The sequence below is a fragment of the Populus euphratica genome, unplaced genomic scaffold (genome assembly GCF_000495115.2).
Source record: "Populus euphratica unplaced genomic scaffold, PopEup_1.0 scaffold31.1, whole genome shotgun sequence".
In the NCBI taxonomy this organism is placed as follows: Eukaryota; Viridiplantae; Streptophyta; class Magnoliopsida; order Malpighiales; family Salicaceae; genus Populus; species Populus euphratica.
Genome location: NW_011499850.1, coordinates 587,605 through 599,256, shown reverse-complemented (window position 1 = coordinate 599,256; position 11,652 = coordinate 587,605). Strand labels below are relative to the sequence as shown.

At 32.3% G+C, this 11,652-nt stretch overlaps 1 protein-coding gene and 2 long non-coding RNA genes across 14 annotated transcripts; 1 reads left to right on the top strand and 2 right to left on the bottom strand.

Moving 5' to 3' along the window:
- The first annotated feature begins 1,910 nt into the window (after positions 1 to 1,910).
- On the top strand, positions 1,911 to 11,411 carry LOC105120916 (LRR receptor-like serine/threonine-protein kinase GSO1). Of its 11 annotated transcripts, XM_011019325.1 has the most exons (12): positions 1,911 to 2,207; positions 2,843 to 2,989; positions 3,409 to 3,564; positions 3,695 to 3,763; positions 3,856 to 4,002; positions 4,121 to 4,264; positions 4,490 to 4,552; positions 4,636 to 4,779; positions 6,232 to 6,309; positions 6,408 to 8,089; positions 10,750 to 10,789; positions 10,947 to 11,411. In XM_011019325.1, exons 1-12 carry the CDS (start codon positions 1,997 to 1,999, stop codon positions 11,030 to 11,032), a joined length of 2,967 nt encoding a protein of 988 aa, XP_011017627.1. In that variant the 5' UTR covers positions 1,911 to 1,996; the 3' UTR covers positions 11,033 to 11,411. The 11 variants fall into 11 exon arrangements, with proteins under 11 accessions (XP_011017627.1, XP_011017636.1, XP_011017629.1 ...); XM_011019334.1 differs by lacking the exon at positions 1,911 to 2,207 and having other exon boundaries at positions 2,544 to 2,989; positions 7,593 to 8,089; XM_011019327.1 differs by lacking the exon at positions 1,911 to 2,207 and having other exon boundaries at positions 2,547 to 2,989; positions 3,856 to 3,996.
- Positions 2,073 to 3,417, bottom strand: LOC105120914 (uncharacterized). The gene is made up of 3 exons (XR_841439.1): positions 3,141 to 3,417; positions 2,869 to 3,060; positions 2,073 to 2,233 (listed from the first exon to the last, which is right to left on the bottom strand). It is a non-coding gene; the product is annotated as an uncharacterized LOC105120914 (long non-coding RNA).
- On the bottom strand, positions 8,273 to 9,795 carry LOC105120915 (uncharacterized). Of its 2 annotated transcripts, none has more exons than XR_841440.1 (2): positions 8,981 to 9,795; positions 8,273 to 8,829 (listed from the first exon to the last, which is right to left on the bottom strand). It is a non-coding gene; the product is annotated as an uncharacterized LOC105120915 (long non-coding RNA). The 2 variants fall into 2 exon arrangements; XR_841441.1 differs by having other exon boundaries at positions 8,993 to 9,795.
- Positions 11,412 to 11,652: the final 241 nt, after the last annotated feature.

The window sequence follows — 11,652 nt, the reverse complement described above, 5'->3', positions numbered from 1 at the left end:
TTAAAAAACACTTCACAGTGTTTGGTTATGTCATGGAAAATGAACTGAAAAAAACTTATTAATGTTTTATTTTTTTTCAAGTTTATTGAAATAATAAAGAACAAATCTTATAAATTAAAAAATTAAATAAGAATGAAATTAAAAAATATATAATTTCATAAATTATCTCAAATAAAATAAATAAAAATAAAAATAATAGAGATCAAATTTAAAAAATAAAAACATTTAAAGATGAATAAATTAAAATAATAATAATTAAAATTTTATAAATTATTTTAAATAAAAAAATAACAATAAAAAATAAGGATAAAATTTGATAGATAAAAAATTTCAATTAAAAAATGATTAGAGAAAAGAAAATAATAATTATAAAAATAAGAACTAAAATTAATATAAAAATTAAATTCTAAGGGATGACATTGAAAAAAAATATTAAAATAAAATATATATAGCAATGAAAAGTTTGAGGATCAAATTTGATATAATCAGTAAATAATATGATATTTTTAAATTTTTTATAACTTTTAAAAAATATTTTTTTGCTTAAAATAAAAATAAAAACAACTTGTGCCACTAATTTACTGTCACCTTAATATAAAATATAAAAATAGGGGTAACCTGTATTTTTTTTCATTTTAAAAGTTTTATAGTACTGAATAGTTTTAATATATTTCTATTAAAAATAAATTTTAAAAAATAAAAAATATTATTTTATATATATATATATATATATATATATATATATATAAATCAATCCAACTTATGTAATTAACTACTGTGACATCACTGTGTATATTTTATATCATAACTATCATTCGGTGAATATAATTATTCGAATTGAATTCCATAAAAGTAATGAACTGAAAAGTTGATCCCAAGTCAAAGTCTTTTGTGGAAAAACATTGAATGAAAGGTTAAAGCTAGCCAGCTATTTTGCAGTGTAAGATGGGTCTGTGAGAGACCATTAATGTCATCTGCATTTTTTCCATGATATGGCTCAGTGGGTTGGTCGACTGTTGTTTTTTCCACGAGATGGGTCCGTGAGACCATTATCAATTAAAATGTAATTATAATTATTTTTTAAATAATTTTTTATATTAAAATATTATTTTTAATATCAACACATCAAAATAATATAAAATATATTAAATTTTAATAAAAAAAATTAATTTTTTTAAAAATATGATTTGCACGCATTTCCAAACTATACAAATTAAAAATGTAAAAATAAATAAATTCAACTAACTTAATTCTCCTTATTTTGTTTTTATCATTCTTTAAATAACTATTTTAATATATTCTTCAATTATCATTAATTAAAAAAAATGTAACCACCATTAATTACTGGAATTGTAATTAAATGCTTTATTATAATAATTTTTTTCAATATATGTTGGATACTTCCATTTTTTTAAAAAATAATTTTAAAACATAAAAACAAAATAATATCAAAATGAAAACAAATGTGATGAAGAGGACACTGCCGTCCTATGCCATCCTGCTTCTTTTTTTCCACGACATGGGTCCGTTGGATGGTGCCATCATGTATTTTTTCCATGAGGTGGGTCCGAGAGAACATTTCCATCATGCATTTTTTCCTAAAAGATATTCAGATTAAAAGTATTATAAAAGGAGACAAAGAGATTGTGTATATTAAAGATAACTGTTAAATGAATGAATTCAGATATTATGAATTATGTATTAAAATAAAATAAAAAATTTTGTTTTTAAAATTATTTGTAACATTAATATATTATAATAAAAAAATATTAAAAATTATTTTTAAAAAAACACGGTTTGAAATTTATTCTCAAACAACCTCTTAATTTGATAAAACTAAAAAAAAAATATTTATTTTATTCTCCATGAGGGGATGTGTCCGTTGCCATCATGCAGTTTTGTGCACGGCATGGGTCCGTGAAGTCCTCTATAAAAGCCTTAACCTCCTCGCTGCCATTTGCAACAATATTGTAATAGTTGATATATATTAATTAAGATGGGGCTGTTCCTTCAGCTGTTGACGGTGTTAGTGATAACGGTTTCGCTGCAAGGATGGCTGCCTCTTGGCTGCCTGGAGGAAGAGAGGATCGCTCTCTTGCACCTCAAAGATTCTCTTAACTATCCCAATGGCACCTCCCTTCCCTCCTGGATAAAAGCTGACGCCCACTGTTGTTCTTGGGAACGTATTCGCTGCAACAGCAGCACAGGTCGAGTCACCTTTCTCTATCTCGGGCTAAAAGATATTCAGATTAAAAGTATTATAAAAGGAGACAAAGAGATTGTGTATATTAAAGATAACTGTTAAATGAATGAATTCAGATATTATGAATTATGTATTAAAATAAAATAAAAAATTTTGTTTTTAAAATTATTTGTAACATTAATATATTATAATAAAAAAATATTAAAAATTATTTTTAAAAAAACACGGTTTGAAATTTATTCTCAAACAACCTCTTAATTTGATAAAACTAAAAAAAAAATATTTATTTTATTCTCCATGAGGGGATGTGTCCGTTGCCATCATGCAGTTTTGTGCACGGCATGGGTCCGTGAAGTCCTCTATAAAAGCCTTAACCTCCTCGCTGCCATTTGCAACAATATTGTAATAGTTGATATATATTAATTAAGATGGGGCTGTTCCTTCAGCTGTTGACGGTGTTAGTGATAACGGTTTCGCTGCAAGGATGGCTGCCTCTTGGCTACTTGGAGGAAGAGAGGATCGCTCTCTTGCACCTCAAAGATTCTCTTAACTATCCCAATGGCACCTCCCTTCCCTCCTGGATCAAAGCTGACGCCCACTGTTGTGATTGGGAAGGTATTCGCTGCAGCAGCAGCACAGGTCGAGTCACCGGGCTCGGTCTTGACGGCGTGAGGAACGAGGAGCTGGGGGATTGGTACCTAAACGCCTCCTTGTTTCTTCCTTTCCAACATCTCAATGTTCTCATCTTGTACGGTAATCGTATAGCTGGTTGGGTTGGGAAGAAAGGTTTGCTCTCTTAAGTATTACAAAATATTTATATTAGTTTTATTTTCTTAGAATTAATGAAATAAGGTGTTGTTTAATTAGTATCGTTTTGGTTCTCCACACAGTAATTCATCATCGAAGAAATAGAAATCATATTTAGTAAAAAGGAGATGTTTAATTCCTTACATTATTAATATAATCATACCTCCACAGCATGTTATAATCATGACATCATCACTGTAACAGTTATTCCTCTTACTTTCATTGTCATCATTACTGCTCTTTCTTTTACTTTCACCCCTCAACCTCTTTACATGAAGTCATCGTACCAATTACATGCCTCTCGATTAATAATAATTAAGTTACTCCAATAATATCTTCTTCTTTTTTTATTCTTTACATGAAGTCTTAATTAATTATTTTTTTATTTTTTTATATAGGTGGTTACGAGTTACAGAAACTTAGCAATTTGGAGATCCTTGACTTGGGAGATAATAGCTTCAATAACAGTATTCTGTCATATGTGGAGGGGCTTCCGTCTCTTAAAACACTATATTTAGGTTATAATAGACTGGAGGGGTCAATAGACTTGAAAGGTTAGTTTTTTTATATACTTTTATTTTTATAAATATTAAATTCAATTAACTCAACTATCTATTAAATTTAATTTCAAAAAACACAATTACTGAGTATTGTATTAATTTATTTTTTTATATAAATATCAAGAATCTCTGAGCAGCTTGGAGACCTTGGGTCTGAGCGGCAACAATATCAACAAGTTGGCAGCCTCAAGAGGTAATCAGTAACACATTCACATTACCTACCTGGCTGGCAGCATCAGGAAGATAATATTAATTATTCTTGTTTCTTCCCTAACGAACTTGCAGGTCCAAGCAACTTGAGTACTCTATGGCTAGCAAATATCACAACCTATGGAAGTGACTTCCAGTTATTGCAATCATTACGAGCATTCTCAAACCTCACAACACTTCACCTGTACTCTAATGATTTTAGAGGAAGAAAATTAAGTGACGGTAAGTTATATATTTTACAATCATTACGAGCATTCTCAAACCTCACAACACTTCCAGTTATAGTGATGTTTATATAATATTTGAGATTAATTCAAAAACTCTATTTTTGAACAAACAGAGTTGCAAAATTTAAATTCATTGGAAAGTTTGTATCTGGATGGTTGTTCTCTAGATGAACACTCCCTTCAAAGCCTTGGAGAAGCACTGCCTTCTCTACAATATCTGTCATTGCGAGAACTTAATGGCACTGTATCTTATACAGGTAAATTAACAAATTTGAACTCCACTATTACTTATCATTGACCATTCAAATTAGAAAATTAACTCAATTGGAATCATTATAATTTCTTTATATTTAAAAAAAATATGGCATCTTCTAAACAAGGGAAAGAAAAACAAAATATGAAAAAAATAATAGTGTAACATATCATGTTAGTGGTTTGATGAAATTATAATATTTTTAACTTGAGTATTCTTCGTTTGTTAGGATCATTCCCAAACCTCACGGCACTTCACCTGGAAGACAATGATTTTAGAGGAAGAATATTAGGTGAGAGTAAGTTATTATATATAGTGATGTTCATATATTTGGGTTTAATTGAAAAATACAATTTGCTACTTTTGAACAAACAGGGTTCCATAATTTAAGCTCATTGGAAGAGCTGTATCTGGACCGCTGTTCTCTGGATGAACACTCCCTTCAAAGCCTTGGAGGAGCACTGCCTTCTCTAAAAAATCTATCATTGTCTGCTCTCAGAAGCACTGTATCTCTTAAAGGTAAATTAATCGTTCTGCTTTTTTTTTTTTTTTTATGCCAACTACAATTAGATGTGTCTATATAGAATTCATCTTTTATGTTTTAGTAACCCACTAAACAAGTCTTGGAGAAACAATTAAATCTTAAATTTAGAAATTAACTCAATTAAAATCTTTATTATTCTAAAAGTCTACTATCCATTTAATATTAACAATATTTCAATTCAATTTTGGTCCTCTCTTAGCATCATTTCAATGTAATGTAAACAAAATGATCATATACAAAAACGATAATTTCTTTAATGAAAAAGTAACTTTTTTACATTGAGAGTGCTATTTTTAGGAGAAGAATAAATTAAGAATAATGTTTTTCTTTTTTTCTTTTTGTCAGACGTATCAAAAATCCAATCTACAATTTCTACACTTCCCTTCTCATTTTTGAGCCATAATTCATTAGTAAAGAATTATTGTATTTAATAACCTCTTAGGAGAGTTGAACAAAGAAATCACAGGAGACTTTGTTTATATACACGTGGACTTTTTTTATCTTTTAATTTACACTGATAGATGGATATTATAATATATTATTATTTTCAAAACCATAAAAAAGACAACTTGAGTGTTTTAAATATCTTGAAAATGATAGATTACAAAATATGAAATTATAAAATAAAGAATATTACTTTCTAAATTTACTATGACATATAAAAAGCAATCTAGAGAGAGAGAACAATCCAAGTCTTATCAATCTATAGAAAGAGAAAGAATTATGGAAGAATGTTAATAACACTCATTAATGTCGTGAAGAAATTTATTTTCTCTAAAGAATATCAATTTAATGTAGATAAAGAATATATAACTCATTTTCCTTAGCTGATAAAATATTTAATTGACCGGAATTAAGACCATCTTGAATTCTACCAATGAAACATCTCGCCAATAAAGCATTTTCTTAAAAAAATATATGGAATTAAGAATATCAGTTTTGATAGTTTCACTTATACTTTCCTTACATTTCAACAAAATATGGCTTTTTCTATAAAAAAAAATTATGGAAAAAATAATAGTGTAATATAGGTGGATTAAATTATAATATTTTAAACTTGAACTTTTATTTTATTTGTATAGCCTTTCTTTTTAATTTTAATGGGGAAAATTAAAAAAATTAAAAACTAATTATGAGTCAATTAAATAAAAAAACTCAAAAAACATAGAAAAAAACATAAAAAAATACACTACTCAACCAATAATAGACTAGAACCACTTGATACCCACCACCGGAACTAGCAACTTATTAGCAATTTGCTTACTAGAGTAAAATGACCATTAAAAGAGAATTAAATTTCAAATTTAGAAATGAACTCAATTGAGATACTTATTATTCATTCTATAAGCTGCTTTTTGCTAACTCTTTCATTTCCTTTATAGTTTTAATTGTTTTTTAACGTTAATATAATTTATTGATTATGGCAGGCTTTCTTCATCTCAGGAACTTGAAATACTTGGATTTGAGCTACAATACTCTCAACAATAGCATTTTTCAAAATATCGGTAAGGTTAATGACTCTTACTCTATGTTTCTCTATAGGTTGTATATTTTTCAATAGACACTCAGAGTTTTAATTTTTTCTAAATTATAATATGATCAGGCCTATGTGACTTAAATAATCTCCAAGTGCTATATATAGAGGGCAATGATCTCAGTGGCTTCTTGCCTCCGTGTCTCGCAAATTTGACTTTCCTTCAACGACTAGATCTCTCTTCCAATCACTTGAAGATCCCAATATCATTGAGCCTATTATACAACCTTTCAAAACTCAAGTATTTTGATGGATCAGGTAATGAAATATACTCAGAAGAAGATGATCATCTGAGCCCAAAGTTCCAGTTAGAGTCCCTTTATTTGAGCAGTCGTGGACAAAATGTAGGAGCATTTCCCAAGTTCCTTTACCACCAAGTGAACCTGCAATCTTTGGATCTTACAAACATCCAAATAAAAGGAGAGTTTCCAAATTGGTTGATTGAGAACAACACATACCTACAAGGACTTTCTTTAGAAAACTGTTCTCTTTCGGGTCCATTCTTGTTGCCAAAGAATTCTCATGTGAATTTGTCATTCCTAAGTATATCCATGAATCACTTCCAAGGCCAAATCCCTTCAGAAATCGGAGCTCGTTTGCCAGGGTTAGAAGTTTTATACATGTCTGACAATGGTTTTAATGGAAGCATTCCTTTCTCATTGGATAACATTAGCTCCCTGCAAGCGTTCGACCTGTCAAACAACAGTTTGCAAGGGCAAATCCCTGGATGGATATGGAATATGTCTTCTCTTGAATTCTTGGACTTATCAAGGAACAATTTCTCTGGTCGTTTACCACCTAGATTCGGCACTTCTTCAAATTTAAGATATGTTTATTTGTCTAGAAATAAGTTGCAAGGGCCGATCACAATGGCATTTTATAACTCCTCTAAGATACTCGTATTAGATCTTTCCCATAATGATTTAACTGGTAGAATTCCAGAATGGATTGACAAGTTATATAACTTGAGATTTCTACTCTTGAGTTATAATAATCTTGAAGGTGAAATCCCAATTCAATTGTCCAGGTTGGACCAATTAACCTTGATTGATCTTTCTCACAACCACCTTTCTGGTAACATCCTCTTCTGGATTATATCTACCCATCCTTTCCCTCTACAATACAATTCTTATAATGATGAATCCTCATCACACCAATCTTTTGAGTTTACAATGAAGAATGTATCCCTTTCTTATAGAGGAAGCATTATCCAGTACTTAACAGGAATTGATTTCTCGTGCAACAATTTCACAGGAGAAATTCCTCCTGAAATTGGAAACCTCAACAAGATCAAGGCGTTGAACCTTTCACACAACAGTTTGACTGGACCAATTCCACCAACATTTTCAAACTTAAAGGAAATAGAGAGCTTGGATCTTTCCTACAATAAATTGGATGGAGAAATCCCATCTCGACTTACTGAACTATTTTTTCTAGAAGTGTTTAGTGTGGCTCACAATAATTTGTCTGGTAAGACTCCTGCGAGAGTTGCACAGTTTGCCACGTTTGATGAGAGGTGCTACAAGGACAACCCTTTTCTTTGTGGAGAACCGCTACCCAAAATATGTGGTGCGACTGTGCCACCATCACCAACGCCAACTTCAACGAACAATGAAGATAATGATGGCTTCATGGATATGGAGGTTTTCTATGTGACCTTTTGGGTTGTATATATCATGGTGCTGCTGGTAATCGGTGCAATTCTATACATAAATCCATATTGGCGACAAGCTTGGTTTCATTTTATTGAGGTAAGCATCAATAATTGCTATTATTTTTTAGTGGGAAATCTTCCCATTTTATACAAGTTTAGGTTTTCATGGCCTTGATGGTACCAAGCTTGGTGCATTGTTGTGTATTCTAGTTTTAAAATTTAAACAAGTTTAAATGCATGCTTATGTTGTATTAATTTATACAATTTCATTCAGTTTCGAGGGTTTTTATACAGCAGGGGCTTTTAAATTCCATGAGTTTTTACCTCCCTTGTATATTACATTATTACTTGATTTTTATGGATGATCAATTCAAATTTACAACGCAAATATCTAAAAATATTTAATAATAAAGGGAGTACATTCCAACACAAATATCAATTCAAATTTATTTCACTGATTGTATACAAGCTTGTGAGCGCTTTAGATAATTTGCTTGATCCACAACTTCAGTAACTGAGAGTATTGAGCTGTCTTAGATTGAGTTTCCCAGCTAATATCAAAGGGTAATGTCGAGAACGAATCCCTTCAGGGCTGACCCTTGCCCATATGGCACTCCCCAGCCACTTGAAATGGATGACCACCCGGTACTGAGCAAATTAATGAATCAAAGCAGTCTCGAGATTCCACATAACAATTCATCTCCACTTCTGAATACTCTAATCTCGAACGTCCAGCATATGCTGCAATGCTTGATTAAAGTCATTTGATTACGCTTAGACTAGGTATCGGATGTTCCAAAAGTGATGTACAGAAAACTAGAAAACCTTAGCTTTCACCTGGAGGTAAAAAGAAAAAAATTAAACTTCCTCTAAAAAAAACTAGAAAATGAGAATTGCAAGAATAATAGATCCAATTAGACATGGACAAATATCAAGTGAAAGAATACATGAAAATAAAGTTAAGTCTCTTGTTAGAATCTTTAATTACCTCCACTTCGACTTGCTTAAAACACTGACAAATCAAAATGCATTTCTTCTCTTCCTAGCATGTCCTTTAGCTTTATCATATTTCCAGCTGCAATTGCCACAACAAGGAGAATGTTAAGAAAGCAAAGAAGGGAGCATTAAAAAACTAAACTGGCCTTACTTGTTTCATGAAAACCACTTTCCTGGAACAACTTTCCTATGTCTGATAAACTATGAGAAACCACTTTCCAAGAAAGTGGTTTCAAACATGGAAAACACAACCCTTTTTCCAAAAGGAAAGTGTTTTCCTCTTTTTAGCACCGGAAAAAACTTTCCTCTTCTTTAACAAAGAATGAACCCCACACCCTAAAGGATGAATCACCATAGAATACTACATTTGTATAGTTGCAAAATAGAGGTCCTTGCTTAAGCTCTTAAGAACACAACTTACCATTCAACATTTTGGCTGTAGTGATCAACCAGAAGATATAATCCCTCCGAATGCACTGTCAATGGCTGAAAGAGGCCACCAAGTTTTCAACTTTTCCACCTCTATATGCAACCGATTTTTGGAATGTAACCTTCTCTCTTCATCTCCTCATTCAGCAATTGGTATATGTTCTCCGAATGATGATATAAGCTGCCACCAACATGAAATTCATGAGCACCAGCTCTAACGTCAATCCAACTACAGCCAGGGGTTTTAGAGACACCACACTGCCTCATCTTTGCAGAATCATCCCACCTTCTCATATTTTCATATATCTTAGATAAGATAATTGCATCTATGGAAACAATTGAATGACCCTTTCACCAACATCTGCATTTCTACGCCTCTGACAGGCACCAAGCCATGACCTCAACACAATTTCATCTCGTTTCCCAGGCATCTTCTTGATTAAGTCCCAAGCTTCGTCCAGAAGTCCTGCACGCGCACAAAGATCAACCATGCAAGAATATGCTTGACTTTTGGGACCAATCCAAATGACAATTTCATTGATTCAAACAATTGGCGACCCTCATCAACCAATCCGGCATGCACACATGCAGAAAGGACTCCTATGAAGGTGATGTCATTAGGCTGAACAGTGCCATTATCCTTTGACATGCGTCTGAATAATGATAATGCTTCCAGGGCCTCCCATGGAAAGCAAAAGCAGAAATCATGGCATTCCATGAGACCTCATTTTTATGAGGCATACTCTCAAAAACTCTGAGTGCATCATCCGAGCTCCCATATTTTGCATACATATCAATTAATTCACTCGCAACATAGACATCCTGCTGTAAACCTCTTTCTGATGCATGTGTCTCAACCCATTTCCCCAAATCAAGGGCCCTTATTGTGGAACATGCAGACAATACTTCAATCATTGTGACTTTATTTGGATTAGGACCTGCCTCTCTCATTCCATTGAATAGCACAATTGCTTCATTGGAAGCTCCATTCTGTGCACACATATGAAGTGATAGTTGAACAAAAAAAAATCATATTAACTTGAAACGTATTTACAAATTTCATATATTTCCATTTGCATTGTTTTATCAGAGATAAAAGCTTTTCAGTTAGGGTTTGATGATGTTCTTTTTGGGTTTGAAAGTTGAGGTTGGAAAGAGGGAGGTGGTAGGGGGGTAGAAAAGAGGTAGGTCTTGTCCTGTACTGTCTTCGGACACAACAGGCATTGCATAGATAGTTACCATCATCGTTTTGATTAAAAAAAGGGTTTTTTCTTGCAACACCAATTTGATTTCTTGCATGTTCTCATGTAGTCACCAATCAACATTTGACAGATTATATGCCCGGGAGAAGAAACTCTACCAAGAAGTCAGGGTACATCTCAAATTTTTTTGCATAACTTTTTGAATGATGCATTCTGAGCATCCCAAGTTTTCAAGGCCATGATTATAGCATAGAATTTCAATGTATTTATTTTTGCTGCTGGAATGGGTTTTATCTATGCACAGCAGCTAAGAGGCGATCCACACAGGGTCCCAGTCCGTTCAAAGAGATTTGGAGCAGGGTTGTCAGTTGAATGAGGCAGAAGTTTGGAAATGGTGGAGGTTGATGAAGTAGAAGATGTAATGACTACAGAGAAAATGGCTGAAATTCCCATAAAGGTACTTTGTGCAGGAATGTCAGTTGCAAACAGCTCGCTTACTGAATTTGCTATTGGTTCTGCAGAGGGATATGCAGAATATGTTAAGTAATGGGAGAATGCCATTGCCAAGTGCTCCAGAGTTCTAGCAGGCCTAGAACATAATTTAGGATATCCCGGTGGCTAACATTGCTAGCATCAGTGATGTAATTACATGTTATAACCTAAATGACCAAGGTAGCGTAGAGCAATTGCTGCTCCTGCTCACATATTTCTTTGTGATGTATTAGTTGGCTAGCTAACCAAAGATGAACAGCATGTATGCTTAGAAATATCTGGGATTGGAAACTGTCTAAATCTATCCAAAGCTCCATACGCAATTTTCACTCTCCTGTAGATCTATCCATAAATTAAAATAAAAAAATTGCAAGGCCATGGTCAAGGAAAATTAACAGAAAATGAAGCAATATATAAACGGGTAAAATCATTCCACAGGTGTATGCTTTCTAGCACTAGTGTATGTGCGCAGATTTGATATCAACAAGTTGCAGAAAAATATCATAAACGATAGAGGTGTAACCTCTGCTTCCCTTCGTTC

Excerpts from the sequence above, each read along its gene's own strand:
- LOC105120916 (XM_011019325.1), top strand. The coding sequence starts at position 1,997 with ATGGGGCTGTTCCTTCAGCTGTTGACGGTGTTAGTGATAACGGTTTCG. Across the intron at positions 3,565-3,694 it reads GGGGTCAATAGACTTGAAAG|AATCTCTGAGCAGCTTGGAG; the intron begins GTTAGTTTTTTT and ends ATAAATATCAAG. Across the intron at positions 10,790-10,946 it reads AACTCTACCAAGAAGTCAGG|GGTCCCAGTCCGTTCAAAGA; the intron begins GTACATCTCAAA and ends CGATCCACACAG.